At 38.9% G+C, this 27,025-nt stretch overlaps 2 protein-coding genes across 10 annotated transcripts in view; both read right to left on the reverse strand.

Moving 5' to 3' along the window:
* Positions 1–18,831, reverse strand: part of MRPS28 (mitochondrial ribosomal protein S28) — a 106,124-nt gene extending 87,293 nt beyond the window's left edge. Inside the window, exon 1 of the mRNA XM_007073797.3 lies at positions 18,559–18,831. Within this exon, the coding sequence (XP_007073859.1) occupies positions 18,559–18,774 (216 nt within the window). The 5' untranslated portion in view covers positions 18,775–18,831. The remainder of the gene's footprint in view (positions 1–18,558) is intronic.
* Positions 18,832–23,603: 4,772 nt separating this feature from the next.
* The window catches only part of TPD52 (tumor protein D52), a 108,443-nt gene continuing 105,021 nt past the window's right edge, over positions 23,604–27,025 (reverse strand). For 8 of the 9 annotated variants that reach the window (XM_042972914.1, XM_042972913.1, XM_042972911.1 and 5 more), the window contains one exon: positions 23,604–24,529. In XM_042972914.1, coding sequence (XP_042828848.1) covers positions 24,413–24,529 — 117 coding nt within the window. In that variant the 3' untranslated portion in view covers positions 23,604–24,412. Of the gene's footprint in view, positions 24,589–27,025 lie in introns of all 9 variants that reach the window. The other variant, XM_042972909.1, reaches the window with a different exon arrangement.

The raw sequence follows: 27,025 nt of genomic DNA on the forward strand, positions 1-27,025 counted from the left end.
CAGGCTCAACACAAACAAAGGCTAGGAGTTGCCCTCTAGAGGCCGTGCAAACAGTAACACCAACCCAGCAGTGGCAAGAGCAGCTACTACTACTAGTCGACTAGCCGGCCACTATGTCATCCACAACAGCTGCCACCAGGGCGGCTGAAAAGAGCACCACTCAAAGGAAAAAACAGAATATCAATGCTGGGCTCTCATCCTGCCTGCAGTCAAAGAGGGTCCCTCCCCTTTGTCCCTAGGACCTGCTTTCCCAGTACCTCACTCCTGTGGTTGACAGCTCCTCCTTCCTCACTCCTCCCCCTCCTCCTCCTCCTTTTCCTTTCCCCCCCTACTTTGGAAGACTTCCAGTTGAAGCCAGGGTCTAATTAAAACAGCCTTAGATGACAGGGAGATCCAGTAGTAAATCTAATGGTTAAACATTTATTGAAAATAATTTAGCCACCACTAGGGCCTGTTCCTAAAATAACACAATTTCCTTCATAACTGTGAAGAGATTTTTGGGCTAAGATTAGTATGATAGTAAAAGGTGTTTCCTAAGTTTCAGAAAATAATTGAATGTTATCGACTAATTATTTAATAAGACCTCAAGACTTTTAGTTCTGTCGTGAAATATTTATACTATAAACTTTACAAAGTTATGAATATTTTATATTGAAGTATAATTGACAAATAACATTATGTTATGTCATTAAAACAATTTCAGGTATACAACATAATGATTTGATACTTGTGTATACTGTGAAATAATCACAATAAGCCTACTTAACATCCTTCACTATACATACTCACAAAAAAACATGATGAGAATTTTTAAGATCTAGTGTCTTAGCAACTTCCAAATATACAGTATAGCATTATTAACTATAGTCACCATGTTGCATTCCCTTGACCTATTTATTTTTTTAAGTGTAAGTGTGCATCTTTTGACCCCATTTACTGCCCCACCCTCTAAACTCCTACTTTTGGCAACCCCAATCTGTCCTCTGTATCTATGAGCTTTTTTTAAATGAGATTTTTGGTTTTTGTTGTAGATTCCACATATAAGTGAGATCATATGCATTTGTCTTCCTCTGACTTATTTCACTTAGCATAACGAGGCCCATGAATGTTATTGCAAATGGCAAGATTTCCTTCTTTTTTCATGGCTGAACCATTTATGGCATTCCATTGTATATATGTATATGCACATATATACACACCATGTTTTCTTTATTCACCCATCAATGGACACTTGGGTTGTTTCCATATCTTGACTATTATAAATAATGCTGCTATGAACATGGTGGGTGGTGCATACATCTTTCTGAGTTAATGTTTTGACTTTCTTCAGATAAACACCAGAATTGAAATTGCTAGGTCATACGGTAGTTCTTTTTTTAACTTTTTTAGAAACCTCTGTACTGTTTTCCATAGTGGTTGTACCAATTTACATTTCCACCAACAGTGCACAGGGTTCCTTTTTCTCTACATCCTCACCAACATTTATTATTTCTTGTCTTTTTGATAATAGCTATTTTAACAGGTGTGAGGTGATATCTCATTGTGGTTTTGCTTTGCATTTCCCTGATTAATGATGTTGAGAATCTTTTGCATACTTGTGGGCCATCCATGTCTTTTTTGGAAAAAGGTCTACTTAAATTTCCTGTCCATTTGTGTTGTTTGGAGATTTTTTGCTACCAAGTTATAAGAGTTCTTCATATATTTGGGATATTAACCTCTTATCAGATATATCACTTGTAAGTACTTTCTCCCATTCAATAGAATGCATTTCACTTTGCTGATTGTTTCCTTCCTCTGCTGTAAAAAGCTTTTTAGTTTGACGTAGTCCCACTTGTTCATTTTTACTTTTGCTGCTTTTGCTTTTGGTGTCAGATTTAAAAAATCATTGCCAAGACCTATGTCAAGGACCTCACCACCTATGTTTTCTTCCAGGAGATTTATGGTTTTAGGTCTTACATTCAAGTCTTCAATCCATTTTGAGTTACTTTTTGTGTATGTTGAAAGACAGTGGTCCAATTTCATTCTTTTGCATGTAGCTGTTCAGTTTTCCCATCACCATTTATTAAAGAGACTGTCCTTTCCCCTTGTATATTCTTGGCTTTTTCATCATAAATTAACTGAACATACACCCACACCTAGAAGTGTGGGTTTACTTCTAGGCTCTCTATTTTGTTCCATTGGCCTATATGTCTGTTTTTATGCCAATAACATACTGTTTTGATTACTACAGCTTTGTAATATAGTTTGAAATCAGGGATTGTTGTGCCTCCAAGTTCTTTTTTCTCAAGATTGCTTCGGCTATTCAAGATATGAATAATTTATATATATATATATACATATGTATATGTATATATATATTTATATATATGTATATGTATATATATATATATTTAGATATTTTTTTAATGTTTATTTTTGAGAGAGAGAGAAAACAAGTTGGGGAGGGGCAGAGAGGGAGGCAGGATCCAAAGCAAGTTCTGTGCTGACAGCAGAAAGCCCAATTCAGGGCTTGAACTCACAAATTGTGAGATCATGACCTGAGCCAAAGTCGGACACTTAACCAACTGAGCCACCCAGGCACCCCATGAATAATTATATTTTAAAGAAGATTTTAAATTCAAGTAGTAATGGTACTGTTTTTTGTTCCATTATTTTTGCCTCTACTTTGTCACATTTTACAGTGGAAGTCAATGTATTTTCAGTGAGTGAAATGATTTTACCACAAGCATAAGATCCCTGGATTAACACTTGAATTTGCTTTTAAATTGTAAACTCCTTATACTGTTTGGATGCTATGTCAAGTAATCAGACAAAGCTCTCCTTCAAAAATCATAATCCAGAATCATTTCTGAATTCCTCATTTACTTGTCAAATGTTTTCTAAAAACAATAAATGTAGCAATTCCTTCAATCCATATTGACAACCACCATTGTTAGCTGAAGCAGACTACAGAGACTGTAGGCAGACTGTCACCTGCCGGGTATTATCATGGAGCTCAGTGTCTAACCCTGGTTATGGAAAATGTTGCTATAAACCTCATTCATAGAGTTGTCATAGATAAAGCAGGTACCTAAGAGTTGACTGCTTCCTTTAAAAATTGATTATAGAGCATGGGTGCCTGGGCAGTCAGTCAGTCAGTTAAGCATCTGACTCTTGATTTCCGTTCAGGTCATGATCTCACAGTTCATGAGTTTGAGCCCCGCATAGGGCTCTGCGCTGACAGCTCAGCTCAGAGCCTGGAGCATGCTTTGGATTCTGTGTCTCCCTCTCTGCTCCTCCCCTCCTCTCACACACACACACACACACACACACACACACACACACACACTCTCTCTCTCTCTCTCTCTCAAAAATAAATAAACATTAAAAAAATTTTTTAAAATGTCATGTTCTAAGATCCTATATAACTCAGTACTATACAATTTCTTTTTTGTCAATTGAAGTATAATTAACATACAGTGCTATATCAGTTTCAGGTGTACAATATAATGATTCAACAATTCTATACATTACTTAGTGCTCATCATGGTAAGTGTGCTCTTAATCCCCTGTATCTATTTCCCCCACTTTCACCCACCTCCCTTTTGGAAACCACCAGTTTGTTCTCTGTATTTAAGAGTTTGGTTGTTGAGTTTTTGTTTTGTTTTGTTTTTTTTCTTTGTTTACTTGTTTTGTTTCCTAAATTCTATATATGAGTGAAATCATGTGGTATTTGTCTTTCTCTGTCTTATTTCACTTAACATTATACCTTCCATTTCTAGTACTATACAATTCTTTGATAACATTCATGACATGTAAAATCAATTGTTAAATGTTTGTCTTCTTTACTTCAAGATGGAAAAGATGTCTGTTTTGTTCACTACTAAAAAAGTTTACATAAATATATTATCTTGGTTCCTGGAAGAAAAAAAAATAGGATAGAGTATTTGCTGATGATTCTAAAAAGAAACTTCTGAAATCAATTTCCATCCTATCCATGGCACCATCCCTTTCTATATTGTCCATATTCCAATGTTTAACAAACAATAGTCAAAACTTGCTTTCAGGGATCTCCTATAAAATGCTACTGCTATCTACTTCTACTTTTTATTCTAACCCTGCACAATAAAAACACAGGGACAACTAGTAAAGAATGTCTAGGAAAAGTATCCAGGGCAGGAATTGGCTCATATATAGGCACTCAAAAAAGTCCCTATGGTAAAAGTCTCTGTGAACACAAGATGAGACTACCAAAATGGTTCCACAGGAATACAACTGTAAGATGGGTGACCTAAATTAATTCTGGGCTATCTGGGGTTCATTCTCCAAATTCATTCAATCTAAAGACATTCACGATCCCATTTTCATGAAAAGAGATACTGATAGCCCACAGTGTAAATGATGTACACGGCAAAGCAACTACTTAAATTAACATCTGTAGAAACATAACGACCTATAATCATGACAAGGTTTTGTCATGAAGAAGTATCTTCTGCCTCATATCAATTAGGTCAAAACACAGAAGTATAAAAGTGTCGTTTGCTATTAAGTGCACGGGAAAATGATAGCCCCAGGGCTTTAAATACCAGCCTAGAGGTTAACATAAGGGATCTGAAAGTTTGTGTAACTGTCCTAAAAGAAATCTTTATCTCCTTTGGCCTCAGGCTCAAGATTTCAAAACAACAACAACAACAAAAAACCAAAACAAACCCAAAACAAACAAACCCAAAAAACCCAACATCTAATTCTGCAGATGGCTTAATGGCAAGGCAAACTGAGTTCCCAATTTCACAGGTTCTCTAGTATTAAAATTGGGGCATTGATTAGGAAGGTGGCGAGTCCTGAAATTTAGCACGGGACATACGGGCAAATGCTGATGAACCTGCAGCCCCTAGGCCCCTAACCTGTGCCAGGTATCTTCTGCCAGTAGAAGCGGCCCTTCCATCCCAGTGTGAGGAGGTTGGTCTTCCCTTTCCTGAAGTACCAGCAGTGGTCAACCCTGAGGTAGCTGTAGGGGCCCATTGGTCCTCCTAAGTATCCATCTCTCCCACTTCTCAGTGCTTGCAGACCCGCACTGTTCAATATGGTATCCACTAGACACAGGCAGCTATTCAAATTCAACTAAAATTAAATGAAATTTAAAATTCAGTTCCCAAATTGCACTAGCCACATTTCAAATGCTCAACGGCCATATGCAAACAGCACAGATAGTATATATTTCCATCATTACAGAAAGTTCTATTGGATAGGACTAGACCTATAACCAAATTCAAGTCTCAGCAGACCCCAAGGGGTGAGATATAAAGTATAGTCCATGAAGGGGTATACTACACACCAAAAAGAACTATATGATTTTGTTAACTGAAATCAGTAGAAACTAAGGATCTGTATGGGAATAGATCCTAAGGGTCCTGGGTCAGGGTGAAGGGAAGACAGTATGGCCTTGGGCCAAATTGACTAATATGGGCTCACTGAGCAGAGATTCAGATACAGTGTCAGCTTAAGAGGCTAGGTGTGGGTTTTGAAAGTTTGCTTGGTTGGCTGAATAAAATCTGAACCAAAAGGTAGACTACACTAGACAAAGTTGCAATACCAGAACTTCCTTAGGATACCACAGAAGAAGGTACCCAAATGCTTGGAGAGAACAGAATGTTGGAGTGGACCTTTTCACCTAGCCCTTACTGTGGTCCCCAGGAGGATCTATAAGATACTCAGTTCACCAAACCTAAGGGAAAGGCACTTGTGAGGGGAACACCAGCATTTCTGAACTGCTGTGTGGTGACTGTTCTCTGCAGGACTGACTGGTGGGAGCTGCTGCCATAAAGAGCTCTCTGAATTCAGCGGAGATAATGAGACCCTGAAGTGGCAGGAGTCAGGTCAGCACTTACTAGCCAACAACATGATGGACACGGTTATCATAATGCAACAGAGTGTAAACAGTAATCAAAACAGTCTGACTTGAAGAGCTCTCTGGTGGTGGCTGATTGATTATGGTGTCCCAGAAATGAAACAGATAGGAAAACGCTATAGTTCTAATGAACAGCCTGCCCTGAATCACCACAAATGACTGCCAGGACCACTCAACAAATTCCCAAACTTGAACCAATTCCCAGACACTGAGTCCTCTGAATGAAGAGGAGATCATGCAGACTGAGGAAGGATCCTGCTACATAGCTAAAAATGTGTACTGTCGATCTTCCTACTAGCTCTCCTAAAGGGAGTTTTGACTGTTTACTAGGGTGTCCACTGGGGAAGGAGAAATAATCACACTTTTCAAGGATTATGTGAACTGACATAACTCTTGAAGACCCAATTTGCTTCTAGTCAGAATAGAGGCTTATGGGGGCATGGAGGAGGAGAATGGAGTTTTAGCTCAGGCCCATCCCCTGCACTCACTTTGTGGTTGTTTCCCAAGTTCTAGAATGCATAATGGGAACAGCTTTACTCAGCAACTGGCAGAATGCCCACATTTGTTCCTTAATCTGTGCAGTGAGGGCTATTAAAGTTGGAAAGGAGAAGCAGAAAATATTAGAACTTCATCTACCTGCCAAACAAGTACATTGAAGGTAATACCACATTCCCGGAGGCACTGCAATGATTAGTGCCAAGGACCTAGAAGATGCAGGATGGTGATTTCTACCATATTCCCACTTAACTTGCCTATGTGGCCCTATAGAAAACAGATGGGTCTTAGTGCTAATTTAGTACCATAAACTTAATCAAGTAGTAACTCCAACTACAGCTGTTATTCCAGATGTGGTTTCATGGCTAGAGCAAATCAAATACCCCCTATCACCTGGTATGCGCTAAGTGATCTGACAAATGCTTTCTTTTTCTAGGTCTAATAGTAAACAACACATACTTCAGAGTTACATCAATTCACCAGCTCTGTCATAAACTAGCATACAGGGGCTTTGCTGCTTCATTCCACCGGACATCATATTGGTCTGTAACACATACTGATTGGACTTGGAAGCGGGAAGTTGCAACTACTCTAGACACATGGTAAGACACATGTATGCTAGAGAGTAGGAAATAGATCTCACAAAAATGCTGGGCCTTGGTGAAATTCCTAGGAGGCCAGTGGTCTGGGACATTTTTACCACTAAGAGAGACGTGCAGTGCTTACTGGGTCTCTGAATTTTGGAGGCAAGAAATACCTTATTTGGACATTCTTCTCCAACTCTTTTACCAAAGTGACCCAAAAAGCTGCCAGTTTTTTGAAGAAGGCTCAGAATAAGACAAAGCTCTACAATAGGTCCAGACTACCAGGCAAGCTACTCTACTACCTGGGCTTTAAGACCCTGCAGATGTGGTAGTATTTCAAGTATCTATAGCAGATAAAGCTGTAGAATGGAGATTTTGCCAGACCCCTCCAGGTGAATCATAATGCAGCTAGAGTGGCCCTGAAGGACAGGGATAAAGGAACAGCCTCCCAGGGGACAGAACTTTGAGCAATGTACCTGATCTCTTTGCCTGGAAGGAAAGATAACCTAAGGTATGGATCTATATTAATCTGTGTGAAGTGACCAATGATTTTGCTGGGTGGTCAGGGATTTAGAAGGCACATGAGTGAGAAATAAATGGCAAGGTCTGGGAAAGAGGTATGTGGATAGACCTCTCTGAATGGGCAGAGTGAGAAAATAAATGAGTCACATGTAAATGATCTCTTTAGCAGAAAGAATCTTAATAACCAGGGGATGATAACCAGTCTTGTGGATGTCAACCTCTTTCCCCAGCTATTCCTGTCCCCCACCAATGCATTCAATAACAAAGGTGCCACAGGAGCAGGGATGTGCTTCTGTCTTAGTGGTAAGAGGGGCATCTCAACATATCCCAGAGGCCGCGAACCAATGAAAAATTTCACCAAGGTGGCAGGTCCCTGAATTTTCGTGGGATGGAGGTTATGCATTGATTCAGAAACACTGACTTCTAGTCACCCATGTTAATCTGGCTACAGTCACTGCTAAATGACCAATATGCCAACAGCAGAGACCAACAATAAGCTTCCAATATAGCATCATTCCCTGAAATGATCAGATTGCTACCTGGTAGCAGGTTATGCTGAGCCATTCTACATAGAAAGGACAGTGATATATTATCACTGGAATAAACACTTACTCTAAATATGGATTTGCCTTTCCTGCCCACAAAGCTCTATCAAAACCACCACCCACCTTACAGAATCTCTTATTCATTGTCATGGTATTCCACACAGCAGTTTCTAACCAAAGAAATCATTTTACGGAAATGATGTGGGATCATGGGCTCATGTTTAGGGAATTCACTAGTCTTACCAGTGCTGGGCCTGACAGACTAGGGAAATAATCCTTTTTTAAAAAAATTCAACTTTCTAATTTGAGATCATTGTAAATTCACATGTAATTAAAAGAAATAATACACAGAGATCCCCTGCACCCTTTACTCAGTTATCCCAAGGCTAACATCTTGTGAGACCACATAAGATACCAAACCAGGAAACTGACACTGATACAATCCACCAACAGTATTCACATTTTTACCAGTTTTATACCCAATTACTTGTATGTGTATCTAGTTCTACACAATTTTATCACATGTGAAGATTCATGCATTCACCAGTCACGTTACAGGACAGTTCCATCACTGCAAGGATACCTCATGCTGCGCTTTTATAACTCCCCATCTTCCTTCTGATCTCCACCCCCATCTCTAACTTTTAGCAACCACTGATCTCCATCTCAATAATTTTGTCATTTCACGAGTGTCATAAACAGACTCATACTGTGTAACCTTTCGGAATGGGCTTTTTTCACTCAGCATAATTCCCCTGAGAGTCATTCAATTTGTTATGTATATCAATCATTTATTACTTTTTACTTCTAAGTAGTATTCCATGGTATGGATGTACCACAGTTTGTTTTATCATTCAACAGTTGAAGAACATCTGGGCTGTTTCCAGTTTTTGGTGATTACAAATAAAGCCGCTATGAACATTCATATACAGGTTTTTATATAAACGTAACTTTTCATCTCTCTGGGATGAATCCCCTGTGTGCTGGTGCACACATATGTCCTTTAGTAGAACCCAACTGTCTCAATTTGGGTAACCAGCCAGAGATGAGCTGCTGAACTGTGACTCCTGGAATGGAAGTCCACCTCTGATTATCTGACAGTGGCCAAGAGCAGAGTGCTTTAAAAAGCAAGGCAAAATCCAAAATGAACCAACATTGCTTAATTTTATTCCCAAATCCCTACAAACCAGGCTCCACTCAACCGTGATAGTTTCCTTTATTTCATTTGTTATTTAATGCCACCAGATAAAAGCAAACTTAAGGGACATAATCATGTTATTAAAATTATTATTGGGGCGTCTGGGTGGCTCAGTCGGTTAAGCGTCTGACTTCAGCTCAGGTCATGATCTCACGGTCCGTGGGTTCGAGCCCTGCGTCGGGCTCTGTGCTGACACCTCAGAGCCTGGAGCCTGCTTCAGATTCTGTGTCTCCCTCTCTCTCTGCCCCTCCCCTGTTCATGCTCTTTCTCTGTCTCAAAAATAAATAAAAACATTAAAAAAAAACAACTTTAAAAATTATTATTAACATAGGGGCACCTGGTTGGCCCAGACGGTAGACTATGCAACTCTTGATCCTGGGGTTGTGAGTTTGAGCCTCACACTGGTGTAGAGATTACTTAAAATAAAAGTGTTTAAAAAATGCTTTAAAACATTTTTTAAAATTATTACATAATCAAAAGAGGAAATTTCAATATAACCTTGAAAAAAAAAAAAAAAGAATACCCAAACACCTTAAAAGAATGGAGATTTCTGAGCAAAAATGAAAGTTAATAAAGATACACAAAGTTAATGCTGACTTGGGAAGTCACTAAACAACCTGAAAGAGTATGATCAGATCATATGACCACCCATGAAACAAAATACATACAGAATATATTTAGAATATATTTATCTTTTACTTTAGGAAATGTATAGTATAATTTATAAGCATATTATAAGTGTTGACTTTTTCCTAGAGATTTATACCTACTTCAATTCACTCCTATCGTTTTTTTGACTAGTAATTTTCTCTAAACATGCTTTGAAAATGTTAGACTCCACTGTGAAACTAAACACTTCAAAAGACTTTTCTTACTAACTTAGGGATAACTCACCTAGAATTTCATAATGTAAAAACCAGCTGGCACCATGGTTAAAATCGGAAATCTTTTTCAACATTCCTTTACATATTCGTTTTTAATTTTTTTAATGTTTTATTTTGAAAGAGAGAGACAGAAAGAGAGAGACAGAGGAGGGGGGCAGAGAGAGAGAGATGGAGACACAGGATCCAAAGCAGGCTCTAGGCTCTGAGTTGTCAGCACAAAGCCTGACAAGGGGCTCAAACTCACGAACTATAAGATCATGACCTGAGCTGAAGTTGGTCACACAACCGACTGAGCCATCCAGGTACCCCTACATAAAATACTGGTATAAGGTGCCTGAGTAGCTCAGTTGGTTAAGCATCTGACTCTTGACTTCAGCTCAGGTCATGATCTCACAGTTCATGAGTTCAAGCCCCGCATCGAGCTCCACACTGACAGTGTAGGACCTAATTGGGATTCTTTCTCTCCTCTCTCTGCCCTGTTCTCTCCCTCTCAAAATAAATAAATAAACTTAAAAAAAAAATAAAGAGAATAAAACATTGGTACAATTTTTAAGTCGTCAATATAAAACTAGTGAGAAAAAAAGGGTAAATAAAACTAAAGAATATTACTACTATAGGAACTTAGTAGGCTTAAAATTTACTCTAAAAATAAGAGAATTTTCCCCCTGATATTAAAACAAATCCTTTAAATAAGTTATATTTTGGATTTTTTTGGTATTCTGGGAGAATAAAATATCTGACTTATATGTTCTGTCTTCTGTCTGGAACGTTCCAACATTTTGAAATAAAAAATACCAGTAAGAAATATTCATGAAAAAGTGAAAAACAATATTTTTTAAAACCTGCATGAAAGCTAATATATTGCTAAGATAAAAATATAAACTGTCTTGTAACATTACTATTCTATGTAAATAAACTAACATAGTAAAATGTTATTCTCTTATCTTAAAAGAATAAAACGTTCTACCGTGTGGTCTCAAAACCTCTCGCAAACCATTTTTCAATGTGCTGAAAATCATATGCTACCCTCTACCGTTGAGAAACAGTATTATTCACAAAGCAGAAAACTAAATATTTGCTCAACTATTGCCACCTTGTGGCTAAAAGATGGGTCATCTGCTATAGCATAGCTTCCAATTGGCTGAACAGATTCTACAAATCTCTACTGTGTAAGTGACATAACAGCATCAGAGGTTTTAAAATATTTCTTTAGGGACGCCTGGGTGGCTCTGTCAGTTAAGCATTCCACTTCGGCTCAGGTCATGATCTCCTGGTTTGTAAATTGGAGCCCGGAGTCAGGCTCTGTGCTGACAGCTCAGAGCCTGGAGCTGCTTCGGATTCTGTGTCTCCCTCTCTCTGGCCCCTTCCCACTCAGTCTCTGTCTCTCTCTCAAAAATAAATAAACATTTAAAAAAAAAAAAAAATCTTTAGAAAATAAATAAAAATAAAATATTTCTTTTAAAAAAAAAGAGGAAAATGTATCTAAGTTAAAAAATATATACATAGCAGGGGCACCTAGATGGCTCAGCTGATTAAGCATCAGACTCGATTTTTGATCTCTAGGGTTGTGAGATAGAACGCTGCATTGGACTCTGCGCTGACAGTCCAGAGCGTGTTTGGGATTCACTGTCTCCCTCTCTCCCTGCCCGTCCCCTGTGCATGCTCTAAATACACACATACATACACACATACATACATACATTTAAGAAAAACAATAAAAACATAAATAAAAACATTAAAAAATATATATTTTATATATATGCATACATACTTAGCAAACATTTACCAGGTCGTCTATACATAAGAGTATGTCATGCTGAGGGCACCCGGGTGGCTCAGTTGGCTAAGCATCTGATTTCTGCTCAGGTCATGGTCTCATAGTTCATGAATTCGAGTCCCACATCCAGTGAGCTTGAGCCCCACTTCAGGAGTCTCTCTCCCTCTCTCTCTCTGCCCCTCACTCACTCGCACTCTCTCTCTCTCAAAAAAAAGAGTATGTTGATTACAAAAATGAAAGGAATTGGTTCCTACCCTCAAAAAAACCCCACAAAGAACTAGTTGAAGAGATAGCTAGATAAACCAGTATTAAAGGTAATAAACCAAAGAAAAACAGAAGTGGGTAAGTAAGCATGGGATGAGGATGGCACTTACAAACAACAGCATTTCAGGTCCTTTAAATCCGAGATCCCTCTAACTAGTAGCTTCAGTAAAATCTTAGGGTAAGTATTTCATGATGAGCTGTCCTTGATTAAATCACCCCCACAGGGAATGTTCCTTTTTGAGAAAAACTTGCCTCGCTCTTACTGAATAGCACTTACTTCTAGAGGTACACATACACATACCTACGTTGGCACTACGTTGGCAAGGATAAGAATTAAATCAATGGGTATAATTTCAACCTACATTGTTGAGTATACACACATATTGTTAAACCTAATAACAGGTCACCCAAGATATTATAACTGTATAAATTTAATTCCAATTTGAATCAACAAATACATACTTAGTCCCTAACTTATGTGTAAGGCATTATGCAAAGAATCAAAAGAGTGAATAAAAAAATGATTCCTAATCTCCAGGGAACTACAATCTAAAGAACAGGATAGAACAAGTACTCCAATGACTTCAGTATAACTTAAGAGTTGTGTGTGTACCATAAAGGGAATATCAAATAAAGTTCCAGGACATTCAAAAGGAGTTTTGCCTGGTTGATGAGATGATAAACGCCTCGTGGAGAGATGATTTTTACAATGGAATTTGCAGGTACAGAAGCTAATTCCAGGGGAAAGAACAAAGACCAAAGGAAAAAAAAAACAACAACAATGATTTGTTTAAGCAACAGCAAACTACTTACACGGAGAAATATTTTTGAGCAGAACTGTTTTACAAATGAAATCTTACATATAAACCCAATATATATGACATAAATGTAGCATTTTCTGAGGATAAAGTATATTTTATGGCTCAAATTGATAGCACTTACTTATTATGAAGTCAAAAAACGTGATGATGGGGTGCCATGGTTAAGCAGCCAACTTCGGTTAAGTCTGAGGGTTCAAGACCCGCATCAGGTTTTAGGCTGACAGCTCAGAGCCTGGAGCCTGCTTCTGATTCTGTGTCTCCCTCTCTCTCTGCCCCTCCCTCCCTCCCTCTCTCTCTCTCTCTCCCCCTCTCTCTCTCTCTCTCTCAAAAATGAATATTTTTAAAAAGTTTTAAAAAATGTGAACATGAAGTTATTGTGATAAAAATCACAATTTGATATCAGTGGTGAAGAATAACAACCCCAGTTCCCAATTTCTGTATTTTGTTTTAAGGGCTCAATATCAAGAAATATCCGATATGGAAAAAGAGGTGAGGAAACAGGCATTGTCATGCATTCCAAGTGGGAGTGTGGTGCAAACAGGTTTTATCTACCAAAGCTCAAATTACCTGTACACTTCTGCCCCAGCATATATCCTATAAGTATGCAAAAAATATGTAAATGCTCACTGTAGCAGGTCTGTATTTAAAAAAAAAAAGCAGAAAACAATCTAGAATCTCATTAATAAAGGCCTCATTAAATAAATTACAGTACATCTATACCATGGAACACCAAGCAAATTTTTTTCAATGAGGTGTATATACATTACACATATGTAATGATAAGAAAAAATATTCAAAGTTATACTTCTGTGAAAACAGCAATTTTCAGCAGCAGCAACTAAAATATACTGGGTGCTTACTAAGCATCAGACACTTGTGCTAAGTGTTTAAATAATAAATTCATTTAATCTCATAATAATTTCATGACAAAGAATTTTTACAGAAAGGGAAAAGATATACGTATATTAAGTAATTACCCAAGAAAACACAGCTAGTAAATGACAGAAGAACCAGGATTCAAACCGAGACTATCTGAATCCAGAACTTATGCTTTTTTTTTTTTTTAACATTTATTTGTTTATATTGAGAGAGAGAGAACGCAAGTGGGGAAAGGGCAGAGAGAGGGAGACAGAGAATCCCAACCAGGCTCCTCACTGTCAACACGGAGCCCAAAACGGGGCTCGATCTCATGAACTGTGAGTCTCATGAATGGTGAGATCATGACCTGAGCCAAAATCAAGATTCGGACGCTTAACCGACTGAGCGAGCCACCCAGGAGCCCCCAGAACTTACACACTTAAAACAGTAATAATGTAATTCACAACAGTACTAACCAATTTGTGGGCTTTTTAAAGTATATATATCAATAATTAGCTTGCACTTATAAATGTACATATAAAATCTCTGGAGGTATGAAGTACGCATTTTAAAAATACACTCCAGGGGCGCCTGGGTGACTCAGCTGGTTAAGCGTCCGACTTTGGCTCAGGTCATGATCTCCCAGTTGGTGAGTTCAAGCCCCACATTGGGCTCTGTGCTGACAGCATAGAGCCTGGAGCCTGCTTCAGATTCTGTCTCCCTCTCTCTCTGCCCCTTCCCCACTCATGCTCCGTGTCTCTCTCTCTCTCACTCAAAAATACACATTAAAAAAAATTTTTTAAACACACTCTGAAGGCATTCCTTATTTGCTGCAAATAGTTTCCTTTGTGTGACAACTCAAAAACAACAACAACCACAACAACAACACAGAACAAACACACATACATACTCCCAGCCTGGAAAGTGAGGGGAAAAAAGGAAAAGAGGGCTTTTACATTTCACATTTATAATCTTCAATGCTATTTGAATTTTCCTTTTAAAGTAAGCAAATACTATTTTTATACTTTTTCAAAAATTTCGATCATAGAACAAAGATGAACTTTATTCATCTTGTAAACTCAGGATATTTTTCCAATTAATAGATTCAGAAACTTCACAAAGTAAAGCAAAAGCTTTTTCATAAAGTTGAATCTCTTTCAACACCTAACAACCACTCATATTGCTCATTATAAATATAAGTCAGAAAAGCACTAAAAACTTCCAATAAACACTAAAACTAATGTATTTTCACTTTTATTACTCTTAAAATTGTTTTTGCTCAATTACTATTCTGGACAAGCACACTTAATAGATGTGCTAAAACCTGCACTATTCTTAGCTAGACAACTGTTTGTAAGCAGTTAACACAGATTTCAATTTAGACAGCCCAGGCATAATAAATTTCAAATATGCACTATGTGCACTATTCTTTCATTCACCCATTTAGCAAACATTTATTGAGTGCCCACTAAAGGCCAAGGTGCTAGGGATGTAACAGAACAAGTCAGACAAGGTGTCTTCTCTCCCCTCTGAAATTTATATTCTAGTGGGGAAAAAAGCCAGGAAAAGCTTTGTTCTGAAGTATGCACGTTGCTCTGGACCCACAAGTTAACATATTAATGACCACAAATAACCTTAAATTGAGATTAAACAGAAGGACAGGTTTTTTTTTTAAGTTTAATTATTAATAATTATTTAGGTAAGCAGTAGGATTTCATTAAAGAACATGCAATCCTGAAAGCTAAGGCCACAGAAGAGCTAAAATGTACTGAGTGAGCTAAAGTTGACTCTGCAACAGTCACTGGGCTAAGAGCACTTCAAATGTTTTATTTCATGCAAACTCTCCCATAACCCCAGTGAGAGTTATGCCCATTTTGAGATAAGAAAGCAAACTTAAGATAGGCTAAGTAATTTGTCCAAAGTTAACTAGCAAGATGGCTGAACCAGTCTCTGAATACTGACCTTCTGAAACTGAATGGAAACTAATATCTGTATTGGACTGGGTCCTGTACAGCAGGCAGCAGGCTGATGATGGAATGATGTGTATTTAATCTTGCAGACAGTGCAAAGGAAGCTTTACAAGATTCTCAACCAAAGCAAAAAAAGTATCTCATTAAATCTGCCCAACTTTAGGAAGGTAACTGTCCACTGTATATAATGGCCTAGACCAGGGAGCAACTGGAGTCAGCAGCATCAATTAAAAATGGGTAAAGGCGGAGCGAGGGGGGAGTCTGGGTGCTCAGTCGGTTAAGCGTCGGACTCTTGTTTTCAGCTCAGTACATGATCTCAGCCCCAAGTTGTGAGATCCCGCCCCAAGTTGGGCTCCTCACAGACAGCACGAAGCCTGCTAAGGATTCTCTCTCTGCCCCTCTCCTGCTTAAACACTCTCTCTCTCAAAACAAATAAACTTTTTTTTTTTTTTTTTTTTAAAGAACGAGTAAAGGGATCCATGTAACTGTAAATGCTCCAAAACTACCAACTCTTTGAATGGAGACTACAGCCCAGCCTCCTCCCCAGGGAATTTTCCTTCCTTCCATTAAACCAAGATGTTGAAAAATCCTGAATAATAAGTGAACCAGCATGTCACAACCAAACATATTTAACCTCCACCTAGTAGAATAATATTTTCTAAACTGTGTTAGGTAGAGAACAATTGCCCAGAGAGACTCCACTCAGCCTGAGCTGGACTGAACAATTCTGATATGCTGGGAATGCCAAGAAACCCTCCAGCTTCCTCTTGGATGCTTAACTGACTGAAAAGTTAAAGGGAAAGGAAGGTAATGGAATCCTGATCACTCTCAAATACCTTGGTTGGTTCCTTCAGTAAACAAACATTACTGCTTACCATATGAAATCCGCAAGTATGGTCATCATGTGGGGTTTCAAATACAATACATACAATGCTACAATTTCACTCTTGCCACAATTAACTCAGCAGTTGAGAAGTATTTTCTGGTAGTTTCTGAAGGTGTTTGGAATGTTGTGATAAAGCATGGAGGAAGGGGTATAAATGAGAAATGATGGAAGATGAGAAATAGGGAAATCCCTTATCTATATAAATATCTGGGGAATGTAAATGAATTACACTTATGTTTCCTACTTTACCACACGTAATCCTCAAAGCCATCCACCAAGGATGGATCTAAATCCATCCAACAGTCAACTTCAGGTCAGTCACTGGCATTCTTCTCGGATTTTATGACTTCTCCAGGTACGGTAGACAAATAATGCCCCCTCAAATATGTCCACATCCTAATCCCTGGAATTTGTGACTATGTTACAGACTTTGGGTGGGCCCAAAGTCATCACAAGAGTCTTTAAAAATGGAAGAGGCAGAAGAGAAGTCAGAGCAATAGGATGTGAGAAGAACTCAATGGGCTGTTGCTGGCTTTGAAAATGGTGTAGGGGGACAGTAAGTGAAGGAATGCAAGCATCCTCTGCAGTCTGGAAAGGCAAAAAAACAGATCCCACCCACAGAAAGGAACCAACCCTGTCAACATCTCGATTTTAGCCAAGTGAGACATCAGTCAGACTTCTCACCTACAGCACTAAAAATAATAAATCTGTTGTCTTAAACCACTAAATCTGTGGTAATTTGTTAGGGCAGCAAATAGAAACCTAATGCACCAGGCTTCTCCTAATCCCTGGATTTTAGGAAATTTTTGTCAATAACTATTAACAATTATTTACTAAATTCCAGGTAGTTTCCTATAATCCAGGACACAACCTGTCTGTGAACTGTTTGGTGCTGGCCTCCAAAGAAAGTACAAAAATTGAGAGTGTTTATTTTTACATAATTTACCATGGTCACACATCCAATTTCATGTCTGCTGAATTTAGTAATAAAAAATTGTGTCTCATTGGGGTGCCTAGGTGGCTCAGTCGGTTAAGACTTCGGCTCAGGACTTCAGCTCAGGTTGTGATCTCGAAATTCACGAGTTCGAGCCCAGCGGCCGGCTCTGTGCTGACAGCTCTAAGCCTGGAACCTGTTTCAGATTCTGTGTTTCCCTCTCTCTCTCTCTGCCCCTCCCCCGCTCGCGCGCGCGCACGCGCTCGCTCTCTCTCAAAAATAAAAATAAACATTTAAAAAAATGTGTCTCGTATTTATGTCTATCACTTCCAGTTCATTTATCTAGTAATTTCATCGTATTTTACAAACTATTGCCTGAAACACATGGAAAAAATTTTTAACGTCATTTACAGAAAAGGAAAGCGAAGCATTGATCAATCACTTGCTCAAGTTCGTAGAGACAGTAATTCTCTTCCACCTATCCACTGAATTAACAAATACTTATAAAGAGCCTCGTACACCAGACACCAAGCTCCACGCTGGAACTTCTGTGTATAAAGGACTCCAATAGCAGAGAGGCCTGCCTCTCCCGGGGTAGAGCCCAATTCGTCTTTGAGTCCCAGGAGTCTCCCCAGATCGCCGAACTGGTAGCGCGTCCTGCGGTTTTCCCTTCCAGCACTCACCCAGGAAGACGAGCGCAAAAAAGAGTGGGGACAAAGCAGGTAAAGGCCGCAGGAAGTACAACCAACCGAGAAACATACCAAGAGCTCTCTTGGTTCCAAGTAGCCCGTTGCAGGGCCAAGACACACCCCTGACCCCAGCTCCACCTCCCAGACCAGGCTCCGCCCCGACTCCCGCCCCACCCACCACGCGGGAGCTCGCCTCAAACCCCAGCCGGGTCGACGGTGTGTCTGGCGTAGTGCCGCAACTCACTCTCTTCTGCGGGAGCTCCCCCTTTCGCCACAGCTCTGAATGCCGCTCCAAAGCGTTCGCGAAGCCGCCTGGGCGCCTTTTAGGCTCTGGGGAGTCGGAACTCTCACCCCCGGAGCTACTCTCAGTTCCTGCGCCTCGACAGGGCCGAGAGAAGAGAAACACTCGCAGGAAATGGCTCTCGGCAGTGACTGCACGGGTCCGGCACAGCGCCGCCATGACGGCTCCGAAACCTCTGACCTTGTACCTCTCCGCAAGCGCGCAGGTCACGGGGCGGAGCAGCGAATGGTCCACCCACTTACAGAGCCCTGATGATCCCTGGGGATGTTGTAGTCAGTTGATGCAGGGTGGGGGGGAGTGTGGCCACCGGGGGCGGTGGGGCAGATGGTTAAACTACAATCGGTGGATTAAATCGTTGGTGCCCGAGGGGCCGCCTGCTGACCGCGATCTGCTAAATTTTACGCGGAAAGCGTTTTTGACTCGTAGGAATTTCGTTCCCCAGGGCATCGCTTGAACCTTGTCCTGCTGTAAATTCTTATAATGCGACACTTGCTAGCCCCGCCGCCTGTGTTTTTTCTCCAAATGGCCGGAAGACCGGTTTTTCGGGTCTCTGCTCAAATAGGTTCTCCTTGATTACCATATTTAGAATTGGAAATCCAAACGCACTGTCGGACTCTCCTGGTTTCCTTTATACCATGTAGCATTTTCAGTATGGTCTATGGTTTAATTATAATTTGTTTTGCGTCCGCTGTCCCAAATTTGTAAACTCTTTGCTGTTGGGTCCCTGACACTGGGCACGTAATAAGGCTCAACGAACGTTTATGAAATCCTGGAGCCAAGGTTGTTTTTTTCACTTCTGAGATCAGTCCACTGACGTTACAAAATTTAATCTAAGACGTTTTTATCATTTGTAGATAACTACAATTCCATCTAAGGAATTAAAGTTCAGAATGTGCCTAAACCTGCACCACCAGAGACCACACCATCACTCATGATTTTCTCCCCTTTTCCCCACCAACGTTAATTCCCAGAATTTGTCCCTTTTCAAAACCCAGCCTAACACCATATTTATACGTTTATTTCCTTTTACCATTAATGAAGTCTTACCTGAAACGTGTTTGCATTATTATCGGTGGCTATTTCTACTTATACTTCCCTTGAAGAAAAAGTGGTAAATTGTAAAGTGCATTGGCCAGTGACCTTATGAACCCCTTAGTTCTAGGTCTGACTGTAATCCTGATCTCCGGCAAACCAATTTAATGTTGACTTCCTCACTTGTAAATCCAATCCATTAACCCCTCTGCTAAATTTTAAGTGCTTTGTAAATTTAACTAAATCAATAGCTACAGAACACATGGGATTACGAAGGTCCCAGCCCTAAATTTCAATAGATGTATGATATTCATATCCTACCTCAGTCAGATGACAAATTCCTTGAGGATTATGAGAATGGGCATTTTAGGACAAATCCTGAGGTTTTTAATGTATAAATGTTTGTATCAACTGACTTCAAGTTATGCTTAGTTCTTTACCTTTGGTAGAGCATCAGTAGTTTAAGGACTGGACAAATCTAAAAGGAGATATCTACACACTTTGTCCTAGCCTATACCAACTGTAACATCAGCTCTAATGGGAGTATTTTAACATCTTGATGGCACCTTAGGGATTCTGATCCTGTTCTACTCGTTGCACTATGCGTTCTTTCTTGCTTTATTAAAAACACAGGCCTCTCTTTCCCTGTAGCTTGTAAATTGTTACTACGTAGCTTGCAAATTGTTAGTACATTGTAAAAATATTAGTAATGGTGGATGACAAGGAAAGTAAACAGAAAATGGCTCCTTATCTAGTGGTTGTAATTTCATTTATAAAATGGTTACACTGCCACATCCTTGAGGAAAGAATTAAGGGAAATGAGTGAAAATGCCCAACACTTACTGAAAGCTTAATAAATACTGGCTATTAATGTCTGGGTGGAGGTGACCAGGAAGTGATTAGAAGTTCATGCCTCTTAAGCATACATAAAAACCTGGAAAGTAGAGATAACAGCATTACTCTAAAGATGGTCATTTCAGCCATAGAGATAAATAAAATCATTGAAAGAGTCCACGTAGATCAATAGGGATAGGGAATAACATTAAGGAAACTGGAAGAAGAGATTATCAGAAAATAGTCAAACTGAAAAATAAGAATAGAGAACTGATCCTAGAAACCAAGGGGAAGACCAAAGCATCATGAGCATCATGAGAGTATTAAAGCAAAAGATCATACCCACTTATAAATATTCCTTTGAGCCTATTCTTTTGAACTGACAATTACAAAACTGTCAGGCTTTCCTGTATGCTAGGAAAACCACCAAATTAAAAGAATCACACTACCAACCAACCTCATTATGTAATAAAATTTACCTAGGAGAGTTGGCAAGAATTTTAGTCACCAAATAGCATTTATTTAAGTATGAAGTCCTGGCAGGTGATAGGTACCTGCAGGCCCTGCCCTCTGGAGGCTTACAAACTAAGAGTGAGTTCTTTTGGCTCATTCTGATTTGGTTCACTTTGATTTCAGAATCAGAATATGGAAATTACTTGTATAAGGTTTGCAAATTTACTTAAAAGTGATGCTTTAAATATATATACTTAAGTTTATTTATGGGGGGGGGGAGGGGCAGAAAGTGGGAGAAAGAGAATCCCAAACAGGCTCAGTGCTGTCAGCACAGAGCCTGACGTGAGGCTCCATCTCATGAAATATGAGATCATGACCTGATCTGAAGTCAAGAATTGGATGCTTAACCGACTGAGCCACCCAGGTGCCCCCAAAGGGATAATGCTTTATATTAACTCTAACCCAACATGGTCTCTATAATTAATCCAATTACAATGGGACAGTCCCGAATTAATGGCCAAATGTTTCTTCACAAAACAATCTGATTTTTCATCTGGGTCTTAAGAGCTATAAAGAAACACATGTGATCCTGACATAGGACTTTATGCAGCAACTCCTCTGCCTAGATATAGCAAATAGTCACTTACAGTCAACATGTAGCTTATTCAATTTTGTTTGACACACTTGATTCCATACAGCTACTTAGGGTTTTTTTTTTCCATATCTAGGATATGAAGTGTCTAGACAGAAGTTGTATAATGGACTCACCTCTTTCCTTGACAGGTAATACATACAAAAGGACCCATACCCAAATTACAGAATTTTTATTGTTTTCAAATACTATACAAAAAAAAAATAATAATAATACAGTGTGCATTTAATTAACAGATCCAGAGACAGTGATTCCAAATTAAAGATGTATTTTCTCTATTTCAATAGTTTGAGTTACTAAAATGATAATCCAGTGAATTCTCCTCTCTTTTATTGATTCCTTTGACCTCATAAACATAAGAATTCTTGCTTTATTTTCCACAAACTCCATAAATTGAAGACATTCTTTTGTAAAAACGGGTTAATTTCTGGGATTATTTTTCTTCTATTACACTTCGTGAATTCTTCAGTATGTGAGATTTCACTCTCAAGTTGCTGTTTCCTCACAGTGTCAAACACAAAATTCAATAGAGTGACCAGGACCTCTCTGGTATTCTTAGTAATCGCTATGATAATCCAAATTTGTTAAATATCTGTGAATTTGTAATATTGAATCTTCCACAAAGACTATTTTGAATAATATTTCTAAGTCCAATGTTTGTTTTTCTAAATATCCTCTCGCTTTTTACTCCTTCTTCTAAAATGCAGAGTACTTTGCAATCTGTTAAATCATTTTAAAAAGTAAATACAGGTAGATGTCTTGAAAAGTGATTCCCCAGTGTTTTTCACAACAATCACCAATACCCACATACACCCATCCCATTTTCCAACCCTTGTGCTATCATTTCTCACTAAAAAAAGTAAAAAGACTTGAGTATATTTCACTCAGCTAAAGAAATTCCAATCTTACTCCATTTTGTCTTGTTGAAAGATAGTAATGGGGCAGGACACCCAAGAAACAATGTGATGAAAAGATGATGTTGTGATTTTTTTTTTTTAAATGAAAGACTAGTTGGAAAAAAATAACTTAACAGTTATGCTGAGTAACCAGAGTATTTCTATAAAAAGACAAATTTCTACAGATCCACTCCTCCAGGACAATGCTTCAACAACTAGGACATTTGCCTTAAAGCCTCATTTAAGGAAAGAATTTATATGTTAGTCTAACACCATTAAGCAGTGATTTAAAGCAGATAGTAAAAATAATGTTTTTGTGGGGTTTTTTTTTTTTTTTGCATAGACACCAGTTGATTATTTAATACAAGCTGTTTCCAGACCATTGGTCTCACAATAAATATTGAGACCTATACTACTGATATACAGAATTTATTAGGCTTTTCACATTTAATAGAGCATATTTTCAGTTGCATCTAAAGTGCTATAACAAAAGCTCTAGCAATCAAGAATGGTAGCATGTTACTTACGACAATCGACACTTGTGGCTTTTCAAATTTGGTTTTCATAAGATAATTTATCCTGAAGTAAATCTAGTCATGCTTTTAAAAAAATGCCTTAGGTCACTCCAAGCTTGGCAATTAACATTTGGCATAAACAATAAAACAATCACAACTTGATAAATAACAAATACAACATTATAGGCCATAACCATACACAGAATAATGAAAAGGTAATAGTGATGAATAAGTAGCTATTAGAATAGAGTACCTTGGCCTCCATGCAGATACTTTGAGAGGCTTTGGTTCATTCAGCCCTGCCATTTTTTCAAAATAGGGGGCAATGTCTACAGTATCATTGTATAATTTCTAAGACACTGAAAACAAGTAAGTAAAAAACAGTGTGTTGATTTTCATTAATGCATTAAATCCTCAGGAGTTACCACCAACCCCTTATTATAAAATCTGTTCAAGTTTTTTAGTCCTACAACTTTGTGTGCTTATTTTTAAACGGTGCTGAATGAATTAAATGAAGACAGCAATGTTTCCCCTAACGTGATTGATTACAGCTAAAAATCTTCCAGGCTTTCGAATGGAACATTTGTTGAGAGTGTTCATATTTCAATTTACTAAGAATTACAGTATGCTTGCTTCAGAATGTTATTTTGCAATTTACTCTGAAACTAAAAATTTAATCTTGTGAAAAATAAGTTGATATAAATGGCATAATAACAAATACACTAAAATGGTTACTGTCACAAAGGGTGACACGGATAAGATGGTTCCACTCTGGAGTCACCTAGGAGTTTGAATTGCTGTACATGTTGTCACTTACAAACCATAACAAATTGGATGTAGAGCTGATTTATTTAGTCTGCTGTCTTCAGACACACACGATAGAAGATACCTCATACCAGAATGTTTACTCAAAAATATTTTTTGTAGCTGGTAACTCTTCCCTTGGAGGTAAAGAAAATTATGCCAAAACTTTTAATAACCAGAATTCAGAGAACTTTAAATTTTAGTTAGCAATCAAATATACAGAGGTTCAAAGAGAAAACAAAGAAAATCGTTTTGAAGACAAAGATCAAACTGACATCCCAGATCCAGAGCAGTTTTATAAAGTAGGAAAGCAGTTATGAGAAACCTGACGATTTTTGGATCATTCTAATGAGGATCCCCAGGTATTACATGTGTTTTTACAACAGTGTTTCCTATATCGGGGGCCTTAAATGCACATGAAAGGGTGTTTCCCAGGAACAGAGGTGAAGATACTTTTATGGTGTTCAACCCACAAACTATTTGGTCAGATAAACATGTAAAGCTAAGTAAAAGCACATCCGGTGGGAACTGAGAGCAATGAGTGTTGACATGATGTGCTTGGATGCTGCTTGCAGCGGCTGGCAGTGGGCGGCATCACACAGGTAAGCACCTCACAGGCCCCCCTGCGTCTGCTCCGGAAGAGGCTCCGAGGTGGCACTGGCATTTGCGGTTGAATTCAAGACTTCTCCGAAATCCCCACCAGCAGGCTTGGTTCCCCCTACCTTAGACTTTTAAAAAAAAAGTGCAAAAAGGACAAAACATCATGAAACGAAACGCTCAGCTGACGCTGCAAAAAAAAAAAAAAAGTAACTCGGATTTTACTTCGAGGAACACATAAATCAGGCACCTAGCAGCCCAGTGACTGTTCTCTGCATGTACGGAATTTAGTACTGTTGCAACATTCGGTGCCGCGTAATAGAAAACCGTGCAGTCTTCTCTGCTGAAATACTCCCACCCCTCCTCTTTTTTCCCACCTGCTCAATGCTCTTCACAGGGAAATTTGTCTGAAAACCTTTTTCAGACCTCTTATTCTAAAATACCTACTGAAGTCTCTTTATATTTGGATAGCACTTCGTATTCCATCCAATTGTTCATTGAGCTACACTCATTCAAGAAATACTAAATACAACAAAGGATAGAAATATATATATATATATATATATTTTTTTTTTTTTTTTTTTTTCCCCCACTTACGGTGTAAACTTTCTAACCCAGTGCTACTTACGGTGTGCTTTAATCATAACACACAGACTGACTCCGCGACACCTGGGAGCTTGTTAGGAAGAGTCTCAGACCAACCTCCCCACCTCCAGCTACAAAGATCTCCAGGTGCTTCTTGACAAGTTAAAGTTTGTGGAGCATTACTCCAATTGATCTGGCCTGATATTGTCAATAAACATTTGTCTGCATGAAGAGGTCTACCATACATTTGGATAATACTTTATGTTTTTCCAAACCTTTATGATGTCACTTCATCCTTAATAACACTGATGTATCTATGCTCTCTCTGTTACATCCTTAATGACCAGCAAGACAGCTGACTAACATTAAGAAACCAGTCAACAGGGGTGCCTGAGTGGCTCAGTCGGTTAATCATCCAACCTCGGCTCAGGTCATGATCTCAAGTCCCACGTCGGTCTCTGTGCTGACAGCTTAGAGCCTGCTTCCGATTCTGTGTCTCCCTCTCTCTCTGCCCCTACCCCACTAGTACTCTCTCTCTCTCTCAAAAATAAATTAAAAAAAAAAAAATTTAAAAATTAAAAAAAAAACAAACAGTCAACCAACAATGAAACTCATAGGTTTAACTTGACCTGCTCTTAGCTCAATCTTAACCGACTAGCCACAGACACATTATCGGCTGGAATCTTGTTGAAATTTTCTCTCCTTCTTTTTGGTCTCCCATCCATAATCTCTGAATTGTCTGAAAAATCTGCACAACTTATGTCCACTGTATATTTGTTAAATTTATTAAAACACATGTCTTAATTATAGGAAAATACTAAGACCCTTACACATGTCTAACATTGAACACCTCCCTCCACAACTGGTTCCTTCTCTATTCTTAAGACTTTACATAACTGTAGCACTCACCTAGCTGTCTTGGCCAGACACCTGGGAGTCATCCTTGATCCTGCTCCATCTTGTTCCACATCCAATCAGTCACTAACTTTTTGGCTGTCATTTCTAAATTCTAAATATCTCTCAACTCTGTCCCGTCAGCACTACCTTAATTCACTCCACCGCCATCTTTGGCCTGGATTACAACTCCTTCCTCCTAACCAGTCTCCCTGACTCCAGATCTCCTTAGATCTGCAGGGCACCAGTGATCTTTCTAAAATGCACAGAATACACCACCCACATTGTTTAAAATCCTTCAGAAGCTTCTCATTGCCCTAAGTCCAAATTCTTTAGTGCAGCCTACCCATCACTCGAGCTTTATCTCCTGCCCACTACCCTACAGCACAGCAAAATGCCTGGTATTCCTCAAAAAGGTGTCAAAGCTTTTAAAACATTCTCCTCAACCTAAAGGCCTCCATTTATATTATCTTGTCCTGTAAGAAACCCTCTCTTACCTTCCTTCCTAAGCTAGGTCAGATGTTTCTGCATCCCCAAGTCTCCCCGTCATGGAGCCTTACCTTACTTTTTGCTGTGTTTTTTTTTTTTTTTTAATGTTTATTTATTTTTGAGAGAGAGAGAGAGCAAAAGCAGGGGAAGGGCAGAGAGAGAGAGGGAGACACAGAATCCAAAGCAGGCTCCAGGCTCTGAGCCTCACGCGGGGCTCAAGCTCACAAACCGTGAGATCATGACCTGAGCTGAAGTTGGACGCTTAACTGACTAAGCCAACCAGGTGCCCCCACTCACTTTATTTTCAATGGCCATTTAATTGCCTACACATCTTGCAGAAAGGGTCTGTATCTCTCTTGCTCACTGGGGTATCTCCAGGGCCTACCATTCATCATCTGGCACATGGCAAATGCTCAATTATCAGAGATAAATGAACCAATCCAAAATCTAAACATAAGTACATGTAGACCCAATATTTAATTGAACATAAAGGTAATTTAGCAAAATTACATCCCAAGTGTACAACTATATTTTACAGCTTTTGGGGGGATAGCTGTTTCCTATACTATACTTCTAAAAATTACATGTTTTTATCTGAATGGTGCCTAGTCATGTTTCAAAAGCAAGTTTCACCACAATTTATAGAATCTAAATACACT

The sequence above is a fragment of the Panthera tigris genome, chromosome F2 (genome assembly GCF_018350195.1).
Source record: "Panthera tigris isolate Pti1 chromosome F2, P.tigris_Pti1_mat1.1, whole genome shotgun sequence".
NCBI classification, from domain to species: Eukaryota; Metazoa; Chordata; class Mammalia; order Carnivora; family Felidae; genus Panthera; species Panthera tigris.